The 23548-nt window shown below is 43.3% G+C and overlaps 2 protein-coding genes across 2 annotated transcripts in view; both read right to left on the bottom strand.

The window, feature by feature from the left end:
* The window catches only part of zanl (zonadhesin, like), a gene marked incomplete at both ends in the record, with an annotated part of 56135 nt that extends 39225 nt beyond the window's left edge, over nt 1-16910 (bottom strand). Inside the window, 21 exon segments of the mRNA XM_080792279.1 lie at nt 3747-3875; nt 4089-4227; nt 4355-4554; nt 5026-5167; nt 5301-5439; nt 5554-5682; nt 5886-6034; nt 6488-6732; nt 7068-7209; nt 7732-7932; nt 7936-8021; nt 8024-8290; nt 8395-8473; nt 8735-8832; nt 9903-10067; nt 10965-11120; nt 11228-11312; nt 12756-13021; nt 13424-13570; nt 15348-15382; nt 16864-16910. Coding sequence (XP_080648405.1) covers nt 3747-3875; nt 4089-4227; nt 4355-4554; nt 5026-5167; nt 5301-5439; nt 5554-5682; nt 5886-6034; nt 6488-6732; nt 7068-7209; nt 7732-7932; nt 7936-8021; nt 8024-8290; nt 8395-8473; nt 8735-8832; nt 9903-10067; nt 10965-11120; nt 11228-11312; nt 12756-13021; nt 13424-13570; nt 15348-15382; nt 16864-16910 — 3046 coding nt within the window.
* On the bottom strand, nt 50-3635 carry LOC308335839 (zonadhesin-like; the record flags this gene model as incomplete). The annotated part of the gene is made up of 9 exons (XM_080793057.1): nt 50-244; nt 372-571; nt 743-884; nt 1157-1295; nt 1405-1533; nt 1734-1882; nt 2377-2621; nt 2841-2982; nt 3447-3635. Coding segments are annotated over 9 exons (1530 nt in total), but the record flags the coding sequence as incomplete, so codon positions are not given.
* Nucleotides 16911-23548: the final 6638 nt, after the last annotated feature.

Genomic DNA, 23548 nt, shown 5'->3' with positions numbered 1-23548 from the left:
GTGAATGTTTGTTCCAAAACTACTACGTTTGAAGGTTCCTGTCTTTTCTTCACTCAAAGCCACTTTTTGATCTCAGAGCATTTCTGTCGATAGTAGTGAACTTACTGACGGGGTAGCAGCCCAGATCTCCTCCTTGCACTTTACACTCATGCAGTGGAGGGCAGTCTGCTGCCGAACAGCTGATGAAGGGAGCGTCACACCAACACTTCAACAAACAGTCCTCCACATAAAACTCCTCTCCAGGCTGAGAGACAGAGGGAGAGGGAGAGAGAGATTTGTGAATTAGTAGATTAATTAATTAAATATACAGTATACAGCCAACTCCATTCTATACCAATAGTAGACATTTCAGTCTCTCCTATATATTCTACCTCATAGTATTGTCCATTGCTGTGTCTACACCCACAGTCGCTGGTCCTCACACACTTCCCAGCACTGAGGATGTAGCCGGGGTCACACACACACGACTCCACACAGGGACCACCGCAGCCCGTGGAGGGCTTCCCAACGCAAGTATTCTGACAGGGTTCTGCACACGGCTCATAGTGGCTGTTAGTAGGACAGTCCAGAGCTGCAGGAAGGAGAGGGACATGCATGTGAAATTGCAAATAAACACGCACGCACCATGCATCCATTCATCTATCCTTTCTATACTTCCCCCCTCCTCGGTCCCTCCATTCCTCACATCCATCCATCTATTCTTTCCATCCCTCCATCCTCCACTGGTCTGTATTTGACTCACGGCAGAATGTTTGGTTCCTCCAGGCGGGGATGTTGACTCCACGGTCCTGGCACTCATTGACGTAGGCTTCAATGGCCTCACACAGGATGGACGAGGCCCCGTCCAGCTCACAAAGGTCAAACAGACAGTCCTTGAAGTGGTCCTGATAAACAAACAAACACACAAAAAAGTAGTTCATCAATTGTGTGTGTTAGTTTGAGTGCATGAGATGCAATTGTGTGTTTCTGTCATGTGTGTGTGTGTGTGTGTGTGTGTGTGTGTGTGTGTGTGTAGTCGGAGGGGTCGAAACGTTGATTCCTGACCATTGATTCCTAATAGAGCGTCGCAGTCCCGCCCCGCTTTTGTCCTGCAACCGTCAACATTTTTTGAGATGTGCGTGATTCCCGTTTGGATGTTCTACCCATTAGCACTCACATTGGGGTTGACCTTAGGGTGACAGACAGCGAAGGGTCCCTTCTTGTCCAACAGGATGCCACAGAATCCAGAGCTCTCATACAGATCCTGTTCCTCATCCGTACATTCTGGGACCGTGACGTTGGGCTTCTTATTACAACTATGGAGATACAAGCAGGGAAATGGTGTTAGTTTGTGGATGAATGTATCTGTGTCACTGTATGTAGTTGGGTGTGTTCATAATAAGCATTCATGTTAACATTACTCACTTGGGGTCGGTCACCCAGCTGTGTCCGAACACATTGGGGTCATTGGTCATGATGCCGTCTGGCTTTCGCATGTCATCCTTGGCATTGTCATTGTAGTCTCCACACAGCCCACACAACGTGTCCTTGTAACTGCAGGTCATCAGGGGGAGGCAAAGGAAAGAGTGGATTTATTCAAGGAACAAAGTTCATCAGAGCTGAGCTAGAATCACTATTTGTAATTACAGGATATTAAATTCACATCAAACCACTGTCCTGAAGTAGGACTGCTCTAGTACTAAATTAGATCAGTCAAATGATAAATAGAACAGGATGTAATGGATTTCACTCACTCTTTGATCACTTTGATGTCCATGAAGTGGTTTCCATCGTAGCGGACGGTCACACCAAAGTCCATGGCTACAGTGTAGTGTTTCCCAGACTTGAACACAGAGACACCGCTGGCTGGAGTGACTGGCAGGTTGACATTGGTTCCATTCAGCTACGCAAAATCAACACAAGAGACACAAACATGACAATTCATTAGAGAGACAGAAAGTAAAGTAAAGTTTAATGTTTTACAGTAGCATTTTATCAGGATTACACAGAATTCCATTTAAAGCATCATTATGCAAATATTTTGAAGTCTGAGCAATAAGTGAGACGAGGACTTATTTCAAGATTCCTACTATTTCTAAATTGTAGTAGCAGCCTAAATGTACAGACACTTAATTTGTGTTGTCATAATAGTACGTGTTATCTTATCATACGAAAAAACGTTGTACACGTCTGCTGATTCCTATAACATAATTATCTAAGCACACACACACACACACACACACACACACACACACACACACACGCACACACACCCACCCACACACACACACACACACATTTGAGATATTTTCTCCTTTTTTCCACGATAATTAAATTACTGCCACCAAATTTCTATAAAACAGACTCTCTCTCTCTCTCTCTCTACACCCATCTCACCTGTACAGTGCCTCCCTTCAGGATGGAAATCTTCAGCATGTGCACGTACACGTGCACAGCCTTCACGTAGGAAATGGTAGGTCTGTTGTGGCGGTTTTCGTTGTCAACATGGACCTCGAAGTGAGGCATGGAGGTGACGTTGCAGGGTTTAGACATCACATAGCTGCAGTTGCCCATGAAGTTGTACTTGCGACGGTCAAAGGTGGTGTAGTGGGGGTCTCCAGATGCTATGCAGGTGGATGTAGCTGTAGGAAAGATTGTGGGGGAACATCTGTGTTACTGCCTGCTTTGGGTTACAAATATGTTTTATGATGTCTGATGATGACACAGGAAAATCCGAGTCAGTCAGTCAGTCAGTCAGATAGATAAGTAGACACATTTGCATATTTAATGCTGGCCTGTTGGTCCAGGCAACAAATGCCACCTTTGTGTTAAGAATGACGTGTTCTCCTTGACATTCTCACCTTTGGGATAGCAGCCTGCTACTCCGCTGACCTCACGGCACTCTTCTGTGGCGTCACAGGAATTATCCACACACTCCATGGTGTAGTTCCCTGCACAGCGACACAGCCTGGAGCAGCCGTCACCAAAGATGATCTCTCCAGGCTAACAAACATAGGACAAGGCACAAAGTCAGTCTGAAGGCTGATACAAGTTGCATGCATGTGTTTATTGGGAGGGACAGTATGTATTAATGAACAATACATAAAAGGCACTGTAAATACACAGGGTTAGCAGAGGATGCCAATTTCAGTAGTACATTGTTATAATCAACAGCAAAAATGAATTACAAAACTGGTACAGTAACAAGCTAAAGAGGATCTAAAGGCCAATTCATACTGCAGTTTTATGTGACAGTTTTGAATGGTAGCTGGTAGACTGTTCCACAACGGCAAAATTGATATTGGGAATAATCTAAAGAGGTAGAATAGTCGCTTCCTTTCCTTATTTTTATCGTATATTATCTTGTGTCATCTCATGTAATCTTTTAATCTCCGTTCAGTCCATGATAACCTCATTGTCTCAACTACAGATTGTTTACATAACATAAGCATTGTAATGCGTCTAACCTCGTAGTAGTTGTTGTGTTCATCCAGACAGCCACAGGTCTCCAGTTTGACACAACGGCGTCCATCTAAGACGTAGCCCGGCTTACAGAAGCAGCCACTAATGCAGGGGCCTGTACAGTTGGTGGAGGGTTCCTTACAGCTGGGATTACAAGCTGGAGCACACTCATTGTACTCGGCATTAGGAGGACATGTTACTGTGACACAGAGAAAAATAACAGAATGAGAACATTACATAAATGGTTTATGAATGAGATACGAAGCACAAGAAGGAATAACTTAAGGAATAATTTGAAGTCTTACTTGGTGTGCTTGCCGTGGTTGGTTTGGGTGTAGTTGGACCAACAGTTGGAGGTTTGGGTGTAGTTGGACCGACAGTTGGAGGTTTGGGTGTAGTTGGTCCAGGAGTTGGAGGTGCGGGTGTAGTAGGATCTGGAGTTGGAGGTCATATATTTTAGCACTTTTAAATAAGTTTCACAAGTTTGTGTTTGTAATTGTGGGACCAACCTTTCCTGGTAGCTTTTGTGTCTATGCATTTAGTTATTTCTCTTTCACTGTATCTACATGAGCCTGTGAGGTCTCTTTTATTTGCATCTGTAAATCTATGACGTCAGCACATCTCCTTTACCGTAGTAGTGAACTTACTGACGGGGTAGCAGCCCAGATCTCCTCCTTGCACTTTACACTCATGCAGTGGAGGGCAGTCTGCTGCCGAACAGCTGATGAAGGGAGCGTCACACCAACACTTCAACAAACAGTCCTCCACATAAAACTCCTCTCCAGGCTGAGAGGGAGAGGGAGAGGGAGAGAGAGATTTGTGAATTAGTAGATTAATTAATTAAATATACAGTATACAGCCAACTCCATTCTATACCAGTAGTAGACATTTCAGTCTCTCCTATATATTCTACCTCATAGTATTGTCCGTTGCTGTGTCTACACCCACAGTCGCTGGTCCTCACACACTTCCCAGCACTGAGGATGTATCCGGGGTCACACACACACGACTCCACACAGGGACCACCGCAACCCGTGGAGGGCTTCCCAGCGCATGTATTCTGACAGGGTTCTGCACACGGCTCATAGTGGCTGTTAACAGGACAGTCCAGAGCTGCAGGAAGGAGAGGGACATGCGTGTGAAATGTGAATAAACACGCACTCACTCACTCACTCTCTCTCCCCTCCACTTTAGTCTCTATCTCGACAAAATGGACTACTTGAATGTACAGTACTCTTGATTATGTTAAGTATACATTGTATGATATTTACTTTTGTTTAATATTTTGGTGTCAGCGTGTTGGCACAGGAATAATATTGTACTGTAAATTGTGTCTGAATAATCCTGTAAGGGATGGGCTGCAAAAGGCAGTCAGACGCACGCAGGTACTTACCTGCACTTCAATCGTTAGCCCATAGATTATTTTCTAACTCTGCTTGATGCATGCATCCATCCATCCATCCATCCATCCAGCCTTTCTATACTTCCCTCCTCTGTCCCTCCATCCCTCCATTCCTCACGCTCTCCATCCATCCATCTATTCTTTCCATCCCTCCATCCTCCACTGGTCTGTAATTGACTCACGGCAGAATGTTTGGTTCCTCCAGGCGGGGATGTTGACTCCACGGTCCTGGCACTCATTGACGTAGGCTTCAATGGCCTCACACAGGATGGACGAGGCCCCGTCCAGCTCACACAGGTCAAACAGACAGTCCTTGAAGTGGTCCTGATAAACAAACAAACACACAAAAAAGTAGTTCATCAATTGTGTGTGTTAGTTTGAGTGCATGAGATGCAATTGTGTGTTTCTGTCAGATGTGTGCGATTCCCGTTTGGATGTTCTACCCATTAGCACTCACATTGGGGTTGACCTTAGGGTGACAGACAGCGAAGGGTCCCTTCTTGTCCAACAGGATGCCACAGAATCCAGAGCTCTCATACAGATCCTGTTCCTCATCCGTACATTCTGGGACCGTGACGTTGGGCTTCTTATTACAACTATGGAGATACAAGCAGGGAAATGGTGTTACTGTAGTTTGTGGATGAATGTATCTGTGTCACTGTATGTAGTTGGGTGTGTTCATAATAAGCATTCATGTTAACATTACTCACTTGGGGTCGGTCACCCAGCTGTGTCCGAACACATTGGGGTCATTGGTCATGATGCCGTCTGGCTTTCGCATGTCATCCTTGGCATTGTCATTGTAGTCTCCACACAGCCCACACAACGTGTCCTTGTAACTGCAGGTCATCAGGGGGAGGCAAAGGAAAGAGTGGATTTATTGAAGGGACAAAGTTCATCAGAGCTGAGCTAGAATCACTATTTGTAATTACAGGATATTAAATTCACATCAAACCGTTACTGTCCTGAAGTAGGACTGCTCTAGTACTAAATTAGATCAGTCAAATGATAAATAGAACAGGATGTAATGGGTTTCACTCACTCTTTGATCACTTTGATGTCCATGAAGTGGTTTCCATCGTAGCGGACGGTCACACCAAAGTCCATGGCTACAGTGTAGTGTTTCCCAGACTTGAACACAGAGACACCGCTGGCTGGAGTGACTGGCAGGTTGACATTGGTTCCATTCAGCTACGCAAAATCAACACAAGAGACACAAACATGACAATTCATTAGAGAGACAGAAAGTAAAGTAAAGTTTAATGTTTTACAGTAGCATTTTATCAGGATTACACAGATTTCCATTTAAAGCGTCATTATGCAAATATTTTGAAGTCTGAGGCAATAAGTTAGCTGAGGAGTCGGACATAATTATATCAAGACTCCTACTATTTCTAAATTGTAGTAGCAGTAAAAATACAGACACAGAATTAATGTTGTCATATTACAGTACGTGTTACGTATCTTATCATACGAAAAAACTTTGTACACGTCTGCTGATTCCTATAACATCATTATCTAAGCACACACACACACACACACGTTTGAGAGATTTTCTCCTTTTTTCCACGATAATTAAATTACTGCCACCAATTTTCTATAAAACAGACTCTCTCTCTCTCTCTCTCTCTACACCCATCTCACCTGTACAGTGCCTCCCTTCAGGATGGAAATCTTCAGCATGCGCACGTACACGTGCACAGCCTTCACGTAGGAAATGGTAGGTCTGTTGTGGCGGTTTTCGTTGTCGACATGGACCTCGAAGTGAGGCATGGAGGTGACGTTGCAGGGTTTAGACATCACATAGCTGCAGTTGCCCATGAAGTTGTACTTGCGACGGTCAAAGGTGGTGTAGTGGGGGTCTCCAGATGCTATGCAGGTGGATGTAGCTGTAGGAAAGATGGTGGGGGAATGTGTTACTGCCTGCTTTGGGTGGCATGTTTTACTTTTATTATTATGAGTGAGTGAGTGAGTGAGTGAGTGAGTGAGTGAGATAAGCCCGACACACACCGGCTGCGTTCCCCAGCGCGGCCGCGCCGCGCCGCAGACGGTCGCAGCCGGTGTGTGGTGGGCTTGAGTGAGTGAGTGAGTGAGTGAGTCAATCAGTCAGTCAGTCAGTCAAGTAGGTACATTCACATGTATAGAGCTATTAGGGCTGGACTGCTAATACATGCTGTGTTTGTGTTATGTACTATACAGTAAGTGTTCTCCTTGACATTGTCACCTTTGGGATAGCAGCCCGCTACTCCGCTGACCTCACGGCACTCTTCTGTGGCGTCACAGGAATTATCCACACACTCCATGGTGTAGTTCCCTGCACAGCGACACAGCCTGGAGCAGGCGTCACCAAAGATGATCTCTCCAGGCTAACAAACATTAGAATAGAATAGAATAGAATTTAATTCACAACAATCCAACGAACGTCGATTATACCCAAAATACCCAAAGCTTGTTTCCACCTTGAGACATAGAACACGCAATAAACTGTACAAACAACCATGAAACAAAGTCAATTAAACCCTTATATAAAGCTAGAAGCAATACTGTACATATAAGACAAGGACATACAATTCACACAGTGCGGCCAGGTGCTCTGAGGTTTAGACAGCGGTCTGTTAATCCTGATCAGTCATTATCTTAATTCAAAATTTTTATCCCACGATTTTGTAACCCAGTTTTTCTTTTCACCCATTCATTTTTTTTATCATAACACACAGCTGAATTCATCGATTGACTAATCAGAACCAAGCATTCAACAAAGCCATGCAATACATGAGTATAGCCTATTGCTTATTATAAGTCACCCCTTGAGACAAGAGCATCTCCTAAATGTCTGAATTGCAAATTGTAGATAATTTACACGAGCACTGTAATGTATGTCGTCTAACCTCGTAGTAGTTGTTGTGTTCATCCAGACAGCCACAGGTCTCCAGTTTGACACAACGGCGTCCATCTAAGACGTAGCCCGGCTTACAGAAGCAGCCACTAATGCAGGGGCCTGTACAGTTGGTGGAGGGTTCCTTACAGCTGGGACTACAAGCTGGAGCACACTCATTGTACTCGGCATTAGGAGGACATGTTACTGTGGGTCACGACATAGACAAAAACAACACAGTCAGAAAATGAAATTCATGCTTTAGAAATGAGGTATGAAAGAATGGCAATGCTTGTTCAGTTTAAGTCTTATACTTGGTGTGCTTGCTGTGGTTGGTTTTGGTGTAGTTGGGCCGACAGTTGGAGGTTTGGGTGTAGTTGGGCCGACAGTTGGAGGTTTGGGTGTAGTTGGGCCGACAGTTGGAGGTTTGGGTGTAGTTGGGCCGACAGTTGGAGGTTTGGGTGTCGTGGGACCTGGAGTTGGAGGTTTGGGTGTAGTAGGTCTGGGAGTTGTTGGTTTGGGTGTAGTTGGACCTGGTGTTGTCACAGGTGGCGCAGGTGTTGTTGGTGGAGCTAAAGGTGAAATAGAACGTTATCTCAAAGCATGATCTAACGAAAATAGCTGTTGAAAACAAGGTAAATATTTCTGACCAGATGCAGAATAGCTTTATTCTTACCTTTGCAAGCCATAACGCAAACGCCATCAACAGCTATATCTGTTTCCGGAGTCTCTCCATAAGTACCCACGATCACAAACTGGAATATAGATAATCAAGAAAAGAAATATTATACAAATCCATGAGTCATGCACATACACGTCATGGCTGATGCTGAAGAGCGGAAGCCTAATATCTCTCTTGCCAAAAGGGATTACATTGGAGCCTAGTCCTGAATCAAACATCCCAGTTGTGAGAGGTCAAAGGCAGGTATCAGAACAATCCTATAGTCACCAGTCTAAATGGTGGGTAAGGGTTATACTGAATAATACTGGGTTATACTGAATATGGAAATCATTACCTTGACAGTAGCAGTTCCAAGGTAGCGGACTTCCACAGGCTTCCACGACTGACCCTGGTTCCCTCGGACCGTGAAGAGAGGAGCTCCGAGGCTGCCACCTAGTGGAGAGATGGAAGAGACGGGATGACTAGTCATTGTGTATATTCTTGCACTATACCTGCATCGAGTGATCTTGGTACATAGAAATTGATCTATTGAAGACTCTGACTTTCAAATGTACATCATTCTTGTTTTGATTGTATTGCTGTATTGTTCTTTCTTTTTAACGTTTACTGTTTTTATATCTCACTTTTCAGTAAACCACAGGAGCTTTTCGAATGGCAACCGAGTTATTGCAATTGCAATTGCAAACAAAAATCACTCCGGATGCACAATTTTCTCGTTAGAAACACCATCCACGAATGGCGTGGTCAGCGTGGCTGCTACGAAGAGTTGTCTCCGTTACTGGTGTCTTATTGCGACCAAAGGTCGCAGTTAACTATGGAATCGTGCATGTCCCGTCAGTGACATGCACGATTAATGTAACATCACGATTAACGTAACATCATCAGGGATGGAGATGTGGAGACTCTGATGTCATAGTAAATGTGACCTGCTGTCGCAGTTAAGCCCATGTGGAGATCGCTGATAGCTGATCTGTCATCAATATTGGCCAGCAACTCTACATCTGACGTCAAACCCTTAGATCTCCATATGGACATATGTCAGATATGTTGATCCTTCCCCATCCATCCTTCCTCTTCGATGTCTCCCTTTTGACTTATACCTGTCCATTCAAATTTCAAACTTTAGACGAGCCTGCCCCAAAGTTATTAGTGCAGCCGCGCACGGAAGCCGGAAAAAACTAGAGTTCTCAACAGGCCCACCTGTCCATTCAAACTCTGCCCCAATGTTATTAGTGCCGCCGCGCCCAGCAGCCGGCGAAAACCAGAGAAAACCTATAAACCTCCGTGGTAGCAGGCTGGCACTGTGCCACTGCTCCACTCGAGTTTGAGTGTAGTAGAGCGGCTCATAACCTCAGCCTGATGGCCCGAAGGCTATATCCCCCAAACTATATAGGGAATTCCCTTTGGCTTGGTTAAGATGTTGGCTTTCCACGAGGGAGACATGGGTTCGATTCCCGAGTGTTACATGAGTGCCTTATGCACTCATATTCTGGGTCTCTTACCTGTAGTGAGGGTGTGTACACTCAGCTGCATGGTGGTGGCGGTGCCGTACATGTAGTAATGGAAGGAAAGGTCCAGGCAGCCTGTGGCGGCAGTGGGAGGACTTATGATCTCAGACGAGACTCCAGGCACAGCGGAGAAGGAATCCATCAACATGTAGAAACCAACTGCATTTCAAAAAGATGACAAAGTCTACTTCAACGATTGGCTTTACAAATAGAGATAGAGATATACTTTATTAGTCTCCCGAGGAAGAAATTTGTCTTAGACAAAGGGCCCGCATGCAAGCGTAGCCCTAGTCCATGTCGCCACAGTGCAGCGCCAATCAAATCAAATCAAATTCTAGATAATGATACAAGTCTGCACAACATCATTGCTCCTATAAGTGTTTACTTTAAAAACACGTTTCGGTCACAGTTGGCCTTCATAATGTGGACAAATGACATGACCTTGAACAACTATAATTAGTATATTTTAGAGAACAGGGGTCTTGATTGGGGCTGAGACTGCTAGGATGATTAATAATCAATGTCAAGTGTGTCATGGTTCACATGATGGTCGTACTTCATGTTTTCAGCGCTATCAAATTATCAATGAAGAAACCGCAGCATCTGTATCCGAGCAGCTGATTAGTGTGGTTGCTCTAGGCAACACAATATTGTTCTATAGGTCCGAGAAATGTTATGCCTAAAGTAAACCTGTTTTTTTGTTAAACATTTTTGTTCATTGAATTCTATGGAAGTTTTTTGTAACCTTTTCTGTAACTCCAAAAGTCAATTTTCTGTCCCAGACAAGAGTGACATCACAATATGTAATATCAATGGCAAGACAGAATTCATCAAGAACAGAACTCTCTAGTGTAAACCCATGAATTAGAAGTGTGCAAATGGCTTCCCTCAAATACATTTCCCAGTGGATTCCTCCACGCAACCACAGTTGCAATCTCCCGGAATTGCACCTTTCTAGTTTATATGTGTACTCAATACTTATACACTGGCCGGGCGCCACGCAACGCGACATGGTGTGTAACCAGGTATGAAGACATGTATGGGGAGGGCACTCACATCCAGGTTTGGTAAAGTCATCGTCGGGTCCTGTGCCATCAGTTGCTGTGGGTCCATTCCACTGTTCGAAGCCAAATACCTCAGGGTTGGTGGGCTGCGGGACCGTCCACCCACACAGGTCATCCATCGTGTCAAAATCACAGCCAGTTACACAGGCTGGGGAAAGCATTTAGATAAGATTTAGATCTACCATAGATAAGATTGTCGTGGTTATTAAGAGTTTCGTGCGTGCGTGCGTGCGTGCGTGTGTGTAATATGCTCACAGGGACATGCTCCTTCGCTAATGACAATGTTGTCCAGGCTTGTGTCACATGAAGAACTGAAACCTCTCTTGGCCTCAAACACGACCTGCGCACACACACACACACACACACACACACACACTTATCAGCTTACATTTTATAGCATTCCACTTCCAGTTATAAACAAAAAAAAGGTTGAGAATCCCCCTCATAGATGACTAGCCTCCTATCCCACAGAGCCAACCCATAAAAATCACAGTTTGTTAAAAGCCCACATAGATAAGAAGGGGTTAGATGTTAGATCACTAACACAGTAACACTTCATGTTAACGACAGGCAGCACTGTACTGACTTTCTCTCCCAGTGTAGCTTCGCCTTCAAACCATTGGCATAATCAGTGTGTTGCTTTTGACCCGTGTGTGATAATGAGATTCAAATGAGTTGTGTGTGAGTAATAAACCTGAGGGCCCCACTGTTCCGACACTCCCATCATAACTGTTTTACAACTGGTCTTAAAAATGTCGTGAGAATTGATAAGATGAGCAGTAAAAAAACAATAATTTGGCTTGTAAAATATGACCGTGTGTGACTCATTGTGTGTGTGTGTGTGTGTGTGTGTGTGTGTGTGTGTGTGTGTGTGTGTGTGTGTGTGTGTGTGTGTGTGCGCGCGCGCCAATGTTTGTCTACATTTATGAGGGAACAATATATATCTATGAATGTAAATAGTGAGAGAAACACCTCAGGGGGCATTTTTGGTCAAGCATGACAATGGTTAACGTTTTATTAGATATAGTTATGATTATGATGGCTAAAGGTGCCGTTAGTGATATTTTTGGTCAAAACAAACCCCATCTCTCCAGCTCTGAACAGAACATGTCCGTGTTGAACCCAGTGTACCAGCATGGAACCAAGAGAACCAACCAAGCCATTCACCTTTTGTGGTCCTGTCCCTCCTCCGTGCCCATTGGTTGCTGTTGAATTAATGCTATGTTCCAACGAGTGCTATAGCTAGGGCCAAGGAGTTGACTCTTTTCTTACGATATGCAATTGAAGAGAATATGTTTGACCAAGCTTTGAGTGCAAGCTAGCCAACATGCCTCAGGCATGACTCAAAACACTCACCCCTCCGTCGGTACCTTCTTAAGTGCCCTTGAGCAAGGCACTGAACCCTCAACTGCTCCAAAGGAGCTGCTCATTGGCCAGCAGTAGCCTATAAAACTGTGGTTGTATGAATAATGTGTGACTGTGAGTGTGAAGCAGGGAGTTGATGAAGAGCATTTGTCCCCCGTGAACTTATACCAGTGGTTCTCAAGGGCCAAGGGCCCCCATTTAAATGACTCATAGTTAACTCATAGAACCATGGTACAGATGGAACCAAATGCGTCCCATAAGGGTCCATTTGGTTCCATGTATACACTCAAGGGTTAAATTAGATAACCCAGGGGCCCAGAGATGGAAAAAAAATATATATATATCAAAGTGTCATTGAAATTAAAAAGGAGAACTACCTATACAGTACACAGGATAAAGGTTAACGAAAAAGACTTACATTGATGGTCTGTCCAGCCGGTTTTGAAACAGTGACGGTGCCTGCCAGCCAGGTCGGACTCTGGATCCCTGTCTTGGTCCACACGTTCTCCTCAGAGCCGGGCCTCTTCACCAGAACTTTAAGCTGGTTGCTGTTGTCAGAACCGTACATGAAGTAGCGGAACCGGACGCACACATTTGTGACCGACGAGGAGAGGGCAGGGCTAAGCAGACGAGCCCTCTGCCCATTGGCCACGTTGTCACCCTCATGGTAGATGTAGAAGCCCTCTGGAGAGAGAGAGAGAGAGAGAGAGAGAGAGAGAGAGCGAGAGAGAGAGCGAGAGCGAGAGCGAGAGCGAGAGCGAGAGCGAGAGAGAGAGAGAGAGAGAGAGAGATTTAACCAAGCATTTCTTTCTTTAAATGCTTTCCAATCCTGGAACACAACATGACGTGGGAAACTCTCTCTGCTAAATGCATGTAATAAATTGTGAATGTTGCACCCAAAAATGTCTGACATGAATCCTTGAATTCATGGAGATTTTGTTTTGCTTTTGTTGCATTCCTGAGCCAATGATGTGATGCCCGGCGGAGTCTCCTACCGAGTCTCCTACCAGATATACGGCATTTTTGGGTGAACTACTCCTTCAAGACCAACTGAAAACAAACAGAAGCCGTCAACAGTATACTGACCCCCATCAGGATAGTCTCCGCTGGGCCCCGTGCCGTCCGTCGGGCTGCGACCTCGATGTCTGGTCCAGTCGCCGTCGTCAGCCGGGTCCTGGGTGAAGCTGCAGAAAGGAGTGCTGTCCTCGTTGAAGTCACAGGACGTCAGGACTGCTGTGTGGAGGGAGAGAGAGAGAGAGAGACAGAGAGAGAGAGAGAGACAGAATTAAGGAACCTCGTCATGTTTGACCAGCCACTATATTGCTGCGTTCACACTGGCAGATACAAAGATGCAAAGATACAAAGATTCACAGCACATGTGTCGCTTTGTATCTTTGTATGTGAAGTTGAAGCCGCAGTTCATCTTACATGTATTTGTAGCTTTGTATCTTTTGCAGCAGCTACAAACGTCAGATGCATCTTCGCATCTTCATGTCGCTGGCTTACATTGATAATGAATGGTAGACTGACCATGTGCCTTGACCAACCCCCCCCCCCCCCCCCCCCCCCCCGCCTTACCAACCACAGACAAGACCGTTACGCACAACCAGTGGTGGAAAAAGTACTCATATTTTTAAGTTTAAGTATCAAGTACTAAAATATAGAAATTCTCTGTTACAAGTACAAGTCTAGAATTCAAAATGTACCCAAGTAAAAAGTACAAACGTATTGGCATCAAAATGTACTTAAAGTACAGTACCAAAAGTAAAAATACTCATTATACAACACTGTGTTGCATCGTGACACATTGTGAGCTTGTAGATCGGCTATTTTCAAATGGTCAAAATTAAGTGGTTAATTTATGTTTTGTAATAATAATAAAAATCTACAAAGTAACTAAAGTTTTCAAATAAATGTAGCCGAGTAAAAGTACAATATTTGCCTCTGAGATGTATAGTGGAGTACTGAAGTAAAAGTATTGGGAATTGAAAATACTTAAGTAAAGTAAAAATACCTCAAAAGTTTACTTGAGTAAAGTACTTAAGTAAATGTACACAGTTACTTTACACCACTGTGCACAACAGCCATATAGACTGTAGTTCTCTTTTCCATTGGCATAAACATTTCTCAAACTGGGAACACGAGCAAAGATGGTTAATTTATAAAGATACGCCATCCCAATTGGAGCTACTAGAGTCCAAATGGTACACAAATCCTACAATTGTCTCCTAAAGTGGGTGCTGCATGATCTTGCGAACGTCCGATGTTTAATTGCTGCTAGATCCCGCTAGAGTGGTTTGCTGCCTGGGACAGAGAAAGGTCCAATGTTTATGCTGCTAGATCCCGCTATAGGGTTGCTGCCTGGGACAGAGAAAGGTCCGTAATAAAGTAGTAAATCTGTTGCAGAACCAATCAAATGTAGCTACAACAGTATGAGAAACTGGCCCAGAACAGGAAATGTTTATGCCTCCTTCTAGAAAAGGAAACCTACAGTTATAATCCCGCTTGGTTTCTGGGGTTCTTCACCATTGGTCACATGATGCACTTTATGCATGGTTCCTATAGCTAATCGGGGATACACCCAAGCACTAAAATCTACAATGTGTCTGTGGGCGACAGAGAAAGTGTTCCCTTCACATCTTTTACACACGTGTTAAAAGGTTCCGTTCTTATGACTTGGGTACTGAATAAGCAGGAGATAAAGAATGATAAAGTTAGAGTTAGAGTTCAGGACAAGCCCAAGGGCAGGGTTGTGACACTGATGGGTGTGGGCAGAGAAGCATGGGGCAGGTGCTGAGCATGCGTGTCTCACACACTCTTCATCTCAGCCATACTGTCAGGTTAAAGGTGATAAATCACGTTCAAGATACACATACAGTATGTGCGTGCGCGCGTGCATGTGTGTACATTGGACCCAAAGCATACATTAGGTATGCACATCAAACAGGTCCAATACAATACATAAAATGTGGAAGACGTCTATTCATGAATTTCATAACGGTTAACTTACCAGCCTCCGCCTCTGTTTTCAGACGACTGCGGAAACTGGAAAGAAAGAAAGAAGGAAAGAAAGGAAGGAAAGAAAGGAAAGAAAGGAAAGAAAGAAAGAAAGATTTTTTTTTAAATATATTTGCAGTGAAATACAGAATCCAAAGCCACATTAGCTACTACATGTATAAATGATATATTCTATTAATTTATATATTTGAGTTCAATAAATAAGTCTGCTGGCAATTTCCTAAAATGTACAAATATGAAACCACGTAAAACACCAAAATAAATAACAAATACCACAATTGTATAAAAAACACACACACATTGAATTAGAGGGCCAATGTTACTTATCCAGACCCCTCTATCTATAAAGGCCTCAAAGGGATCGACTCGGCCCTGACCCGGCCTCCCATGCCAGAAGAACGGGCGCCTCCGTTCCGTTTTTCTCACATATAGTATATAGACCTATACAAGTATAGGCTACATAATACATAATGTCAAAAAATTATCTGTACAATAAGTTATAGGATACCAGGTGTGAACAATGAACTGAATAGCATCACACCTGACCTGAATATGTTCTCAGTGCACTCACCCATGCCGTGTCTGTTGCTCTGCTGCTGTACACCCCTTTATCCATAACAGGATACACAAAAATCTTAACGTATGCATGGCTAACATAGTTAGCAGGCAATGAGGACAGTGGACAGGGAGTGCAGGTCTTTTATACAGACAGGTACGGAAGGATGGGTACAGGTGGGAGGGGTGTTGTGGGGTGTGTGTGGGTGGGTGGATGGGGGGGGGTGTTGTATTGAAGAGGCCATCATCGCCTCACTCGCATACATGGGATTGCTGCTGCATTACATTGCAAAACACGTATAATGAGTAACTGATATGTGATAGGTGGGTGTGTGTGTGTGTGTGTGTGTGTGTGTGTGTGTGTGCGTGTGTGTGTGTTCCTAGGTGGGGTGGGGAGGATCACGTTCAGACTGTACTTTCAAATAAGTGCCAACTTTGTGCTGTAAAATATTAAAGTTTATTGCGTAATTTAAGCTTTTGATTACAAGCCAAGGACACACCTATACAGACTCATTAAGAGATGCAGTGCCGATAATATCTAAGACCAGCAGCTCTGCAATTCATCTTCATTCATATTTAGCCTATAGTGTATTATTATTATTTATTTCAGTTTGGATCTGGACTCCTACTCTGACCTCTCCTGTGTTTCATTCTAAAATTGCGAATGTAGATTTTAGCGTTGGCTATTGCATGGCACAGAGTGACGCCTTTGCATCTACAAAATCTTGAAAGTGTGTTTTTTGCAATTTTTATTTTTTATAATTTTGGAATTACAATTTGTTTTTACTACTGAAGTCATTTGTAGAATCGGCCTCAGGTCTTAATGGGTTAACACAGACTCTTACAAGTGTGTGAAATGAGTAAATAACATGAACGCTCAACCAACACCACGGTAAATAGTCACATAATAGAGTACAGAGAGAAAATTATTTAGTGCTCCGCAGATAAACTACGATATCAGGTCAAACGGGGACATGGTGGCATTCCCACTCACCGCCATTCCGACTACATGGCTGAAAAAATGGCTATTCAGATCATACTGTAGGCTTCACTGTCTCCATCTAAAATACAAAAAGACAGTTGTAGAATTCTCTACCAAATATAATCTCATCAGTCTTATAGGGCAGTGGAACTCAACCTTTGCAGGCCACGACCCCCCAAAATAATCATCTTTGAACTGGGGCCGGACAGAATAATCATATTTGAACTGGGGCCTCCCAAAATAATCATATTTGACTCGGCTCCACAGATGAATAGAATCGAGGCATTACATTTATAGTTTGACTCCGATCCCTAGATATATTGTGAAAATAGATGTAGATCGGCTATTTTCATAATTTATGTCTCTTTCTTATATTATTCGACAATTTGGCCAATGTTTGACCAGTTTTTTATAATATAGTTTGTTGATTAATCTTGATGCAGTCTCTTTCTTTCTATCTTGGTAAAATGGTCATAAACGTTCACTGTCACCTGTGGGAACCCCCAACATCATATGGGGACCTCCCTTGGGGTCCCGACCCACATGTTGAGAACCACAGGTCAAAACAACATGAACATGTCTAAACAACACAACATTTAGGCTGTTGCTAGGATACCCATGCATGGAATTCCCTCCCGGGATCAATAAACGTTTATGTTATCTTGATAACCTGATGAGAGCAGGAGTGGACCTGGTAAGACACGGACAGGAGTCAACCCACAGAGCAGAGTCCTTCCATCCAGATTGTGTGGCCCTGGTCTTTCCCTAGTGGGTCTGATCCAGGGTATAGCTACTGGGACGTTAGTCAGTCTAGACTTAATCACCCCATCTGAGTGAGGGGTATGACGTTCGCGAGACCCGAAACCCAGATGACCATAGGATACATCAGTGAGGATACGTCCCAGGTGCATGCAATAAGATACAGAGGGGAGAATAATACAAAAAGAGAACAGTATTAAAGTATATAAAAGGAAAAACTTAAAATAACATTACAATAATAGCATAGCAAAGAACATAAAACATTACGCGAACAACAAAAAAGGCAGCAAATCAGGAAGAACAGTTAGTACATGAATAACAACACAGAGATTTTAAAAACTCAACTAAAAGCAAGACGGTAGAAATTGGTCTTGAAATAGGATAGGTCATTGTAGGCACTTTGAGGAGAGCAGGTCAGCCTGATGGACCTGAGGGGGGCTGCATCGAAACTGCATCGAAATATCGATTTTAATTTCAAGAATCCAAGTATATCGATAAGTAAACAAGCAACATATATCGTATCATTTGACATTGTATCGTATCGTATCATTTTGCAATGCAAATAATCAGTATCGAATCGTTTTGCAATACAAATAATTGTTTGCATCAATACTAAGTATACTTGTGCATTGTATTTAGCAATTGATCTGCGATATTGAATGGAAAAGTAATTAAACCCCTTTTTTTATTTGTTTCTTCTTAAAATTGCTAAATACAATCCACCACTGATGACCAACATCACATTCACATTTTACTGTTGAGAAACTCTAAACCTGCCCCTACCAGTAAATGCCTTACCTTTCCCATATCACAGTTTCATTACTCACAATGATTGCCCTGTTCTTTATCCACTCACCCACACCCACACAATTCCATTCAAAGGGGCTTTATTGGCATGAGAAAACACACATTTACACTGCTAAAGCAAACATGAAACAATTCAATACAAAATCAAGACTAAGAAATGTATGTACAATTAAATTACCCTCCTCCCACACACACACACACACACACACACACACACACACACACACACACACACGGCTAGGTGTATCTGAATCAAAAGTCATTAAAATGTTACCTAACTTGAATAATAATTGATCATCACACACGCACGCACAGAGCACCAGGCTGTCTCCGAATCTAAAGTCATTAAAATGTTACCCAACTTGAATAATAATTTATCATCATCATCGTTACATCATTGCATGTTTAATAAGGAACTGTTTTCGGTCCAGACTTTTCAAATCAATACAAGCTCGTGGGGCTTTCACGTACAAACTGCTTCATGGCAGATGGGGATGTATGGGGGTGTGTGGCGGGCTTTCTGGGCCAAACTCATGAAGGGTCGTTTTCTCTAATGGAATCGAAAGGTTTCCTCTGATATAAATATGGTTGGGAGTAGGGTTGTCCCGATCGGATCGGGTGATCGGAAATCAGGGCCGATCACGTCATTTTCAAATGAGCGGAATCGGATGTCAAAAACGTTATTGGGAAATCCCTAGTATCACTATTATCCATATCATGATATTAGACTGGAAATTGTCTGCGATTTGGGATATTGTACAATTGTGATATGGCATATACGTGTTCTATAAAATATAAATATCGGATCGGGGAAAGAAAATCGTTATCGGCAGATCCTCAAAATCAAATGATCGGAATCGGATCGTGACATCCTAGTTGGGAGTAATCATGCAGTATACGATGAGTCAGATTCAGTTTCATGTCACATCACCACTGATAATAAAGGTCCATAACCACATGAACCCTACCCTATATTCTGGGCATGTCACTGGCATAATAGGCAGACATTCTGTCACTCTGTCTCCGAATCCAACGTCATTGAAACGTTACCTAACTTGAATTATTGATTCAATGTACGGCAAACATCATTGCACAATTACAATTCACAATTTAAGCATTTAGCAGAGATGAATTGAACTCTCACACACACACTCACACACTCACACACACGTGCAGGGATCCACTCTTCATTGACCAGTGAAGACGTTGCCATGTCCCGTAACCACAATCAACAAATACAACATGAGATCATATACAAGGAAGGGAGTGCTGCTGTCGTTCAGTTTTACATATTGACACATGCAGGAAATCACCATACTGTACAGCCCACCCAGTGGTGCATGGAAGAAGTACTGGGCCATGGAGTTTGAGTCCGCTTTGACCTCATGTCTCACAGCACACCACACGCATGATCAAATGACTCTACATTTTAGGCTTATTATCCCGCCATCAATGTCTTCACAGGTTGTACGTAAGCATGACGTCCATGACATATAAAGGTAGATGCCTCTTCTGGCTCTGGGGCGTCTGTATCTCGAGGGAAGGCAACATGGAGGCAAGCATTCCCAAGATTCCTTGCGAAGCAAAGCGGAAGCATGCCAAGCTTCCAGGTACGTAACGGAAGGGGACGTTCAGTAGCCCAATAGGCACGACTGTAGATAATATAGCTAGAGAGAGCGGATGAGGAGCCACAGCCCCGACCCCCGCTGTTCATTTCAATGGAAGTTGCTCAGTGGTGTTTTAAAGGAAGACTGACGAAGTCTTCCGAGTAGTACCCCTTGAGCATAGGTTGGCTCCTATGATAGTACCCCTCGCCCTGTTCTTGTGGTACCTCTACAGTACATCACGTCCTACGTGACTAATTTAATTAATGCATTTAACCGGGGCCCAGTGGTCTTGTTTTGACCACTACCGTCGGTGGCTTCAACGTTGCCCAGCCGTTCTGGGGGCTTGGGTGCGATTCCCTCTTTCCCAGCGGCACTTACTTTGGCAATGTAAACGGAAGTCCCAGAAAAGACTTGAGTAGCAGAGAGACGCAGCATGCCTTCAGCACTTCCGCTCGACTTCCTCCTCTCGTTGGAGACAGGTCACTCCAACGAGTAGCCCATCTGATCTGGGATAACGCAGCACTGTCGTCGGGAGGGGCCCACAAATAACAAGTCAGTAGTAGGGCAACCAAATCTATATTTTTTTAATATCTATGCATGGCACGGTCTTATTACGCAGTACTTCCGCTGGTTACTTCCTGATGTGGTGTACTCACATGATTACTTTATTTTTATTTTTAACTTTTTTGAAAATAGCATATCTACAATCTCTGCTATTTTGGAATAGCCAATATAATATACTATAGGCCATAAGTGGTTAATGTAAGTGTTGTAATGATCTAAATAAAAATATATATATTTATATATAAAGCAGTCTGTCAAATTATTGAAGTGAAGTAAAAAGTACAATATTTGCCTCTGACATGTACTGTACTTGAGTAAAAGTACAAAGTATAGGCTAACAAATGGAAATACTCAAGTAAAGTCAATAAGGAGCGAGCTCCAAAAGTGGTATGTGGCATAATAACACAGTACAAAAACATTGTATAGGCCTAGGCCTATACCGTTTTTCTAAATGGTATACAGTTTTGATAAAAATGGTTTATACCACTTTTAAAAGTGGTATGCAAAATGTATGGGATCACAATAATGTAATAACTCTTACAGTGTAATAAGTGAAATAGTGTAATAAGATGGAGCTCACCCTCCCCCCTATATTGATAGGCAAGTAGGATGACAGAGAGATGTCAGAGAGATGGCGAATGACATGCAGCAAAGCCATCACAATCAGGACTCGAACCTGCGACACACTGTCAGGCTACATTGTGGCCTAAGTGCCCGGACCGCTATGCAAACTGTCCAGGCCGAAGCATGTTTATTCAAATGACCAAAGAATCAATTGTGTTGTGGCTTGGATCAGGACTCATGTTTAGAAAAAATGCAATGACTTTAGTGTTTTCGCATTTGTTTCTCTTCTAAATAGTAACATTACACTAGCATTAAAATATTAGTGTTTTGTCAAGTTTGAATTTGGGGTCCACTTGCAATATCCTCACAGCCCATCAGAGGGCCATAGGTTTGGGACCACTGCTCTAATCATTACAGGGGAGTGCTATGGATGGTTTCCGTTTTCCATGACAGCACACATGAAGGGAATCACTAGACTAGTATATGCCCCACCCATGCAGCCACACTGATAGCAGTTAGCACACAATGCTCATAAAAAGGTATTGCCCTGCGCGGGGGCACCTAGAGTCCAAGAACACTTTTAACCCATTCTGACCTGAGATCAGATTCATACAAGGTTTCCACGGGACACACACTGGTCTGATTAACCCATTCTGACCTGAGATCAGATTCTAAAAATGTCAGTCGTTCTTCGTATTTTTCAAAAATAGCAGACCTACAAGCTCGTATCGCGCCACTCGGTGGCGCGATATGAACTTGTAGATCTGCTATTTTTCAATAGCTAAAGCATAACATGATGCCAACACCAAAATGGGTGCCCGGTCAGAATGGGTTAAGACTTGAGGCCGGTTCAGGATCTCCTATGTAACACACTGACACTAGCAGGAGCACTAATCCAATGTCATTTCGACTATTAAATATGCATGCACCCAACATGCTAAAAAAAAAGAAAAAAATAAAAAACCTGAAGACCTCTCAAAACAAACTGGTCAGTTTATTACTGGCCTTACACCCAGAACTCACCTCACCCCTGCTCATTATGCTAGGGTGCGGGATGGCTCGCAGGGTATAGGGGACAGAGCACGGCCACTTGCAACGAGCCTGGTCTTCAAGATAGGCAAGAAAACAGGGAAAACCGGGATACCCATGCGCATGTACTTGTTGTCAGACTACTTCAATATAGTGCAAAAGACACAGGCACACCACCAGAAAAAATAGCCCTGCCCCTGATCTCACTGAAACCAGTTTCGGCATAAAAATGGGGTCGAATTCGTTCTAAATAAACAATTGTGACTCCTTACCCTCCTTCAAAACCGCTCTAATGTGGTCTGACAGAGAACCCTGGCATGTTGGATTGTGACTGGTGTCAACGAGGGTTGAGTGTATGGATTGCTCGCGACCATTCTGAACCTCGCCTGTACACATCTCGGTGGGGTTAGACTGTTATGATAGGTAACAGAGGTCAGAACTCCATAACCACAGTGCAGACACCACACACACACACACACACACACACACACACACACACACACACACAATCAAATATCATACGACATAGTCTCAAGTACACTCATGTGTTTGAATAGGCCCATTCATCAAATAGGCAAATTCATCAAAAACAGGTGTATGACCTTTTAGACAGAGAGACTATAAACAGGACAGGGCGTTTCCCCTGTTGCCTGGTGACACTGACTGGCCCAGAAATCTCCCGTGTGGTTGAGGTGTTTACCACTACAAATGACAATGATGATTGGGAAGAATGTCCTCATCACGAGGAAGGCTCTGCATCTCAACAACGATTTCAACGCCATGCCAAAGACCTGATGGAGGTGTTGCTGAGCAATAGTAATCCATTTGAGGAGAGCACTAAACCATGACTTGAAACAAACAACAAGAGTGGACATCGTCTGGGTCCAGTATCGTGAACTGACAAAGGAGGCACAAGGAAAAACGAGGAACAGGCATCCGACAACGTGTATCTGGTACTGCGAAAACCCCAGGAAATTGGCAAACAAGATGGAACTGTTCTCATTCCTTTCAAGTAGTTCATGCAGTTGCATGTAGGCAAACACCTGTGCAAGTGTAAATGTGAGAACTAGCTGGACCAGAGCAATATCCAAAACTGGATATTATATTTGTTAGACATTTTTGATTTAGTAAACTATTGTACAAGTAGTTGTTAAAACAACGGCACCATTATTGTGATACAAAAATAAATACAAATGTAACTGAATTGTTGTGTCTGTGTGTAATACTAAGAACTTTGTTTTAGCTCGCTTTTAGCTGGGTGGAGAAAATAAATATGTGCCTAAAAGGTTTAAGTACCAAATGCGATGTGATTGTGAATCCATACAT

Source organism: Protomyctophum bolini (assembly GCF_963924005.1).
Source record: "Protomyctophum bolini genome assembly, chromosome: 20".
Taxonomy (NCBI): domain Eukaryota; kingdom Metazoa; phylum Chordata; class Actinopteri; order Myctophiformes; family Myctophidae; genus Protomyctophum; species Protomyctophum bolini.
This window is presented reverse-complemented; position numbering and strand designations above follow the sequence as displayed.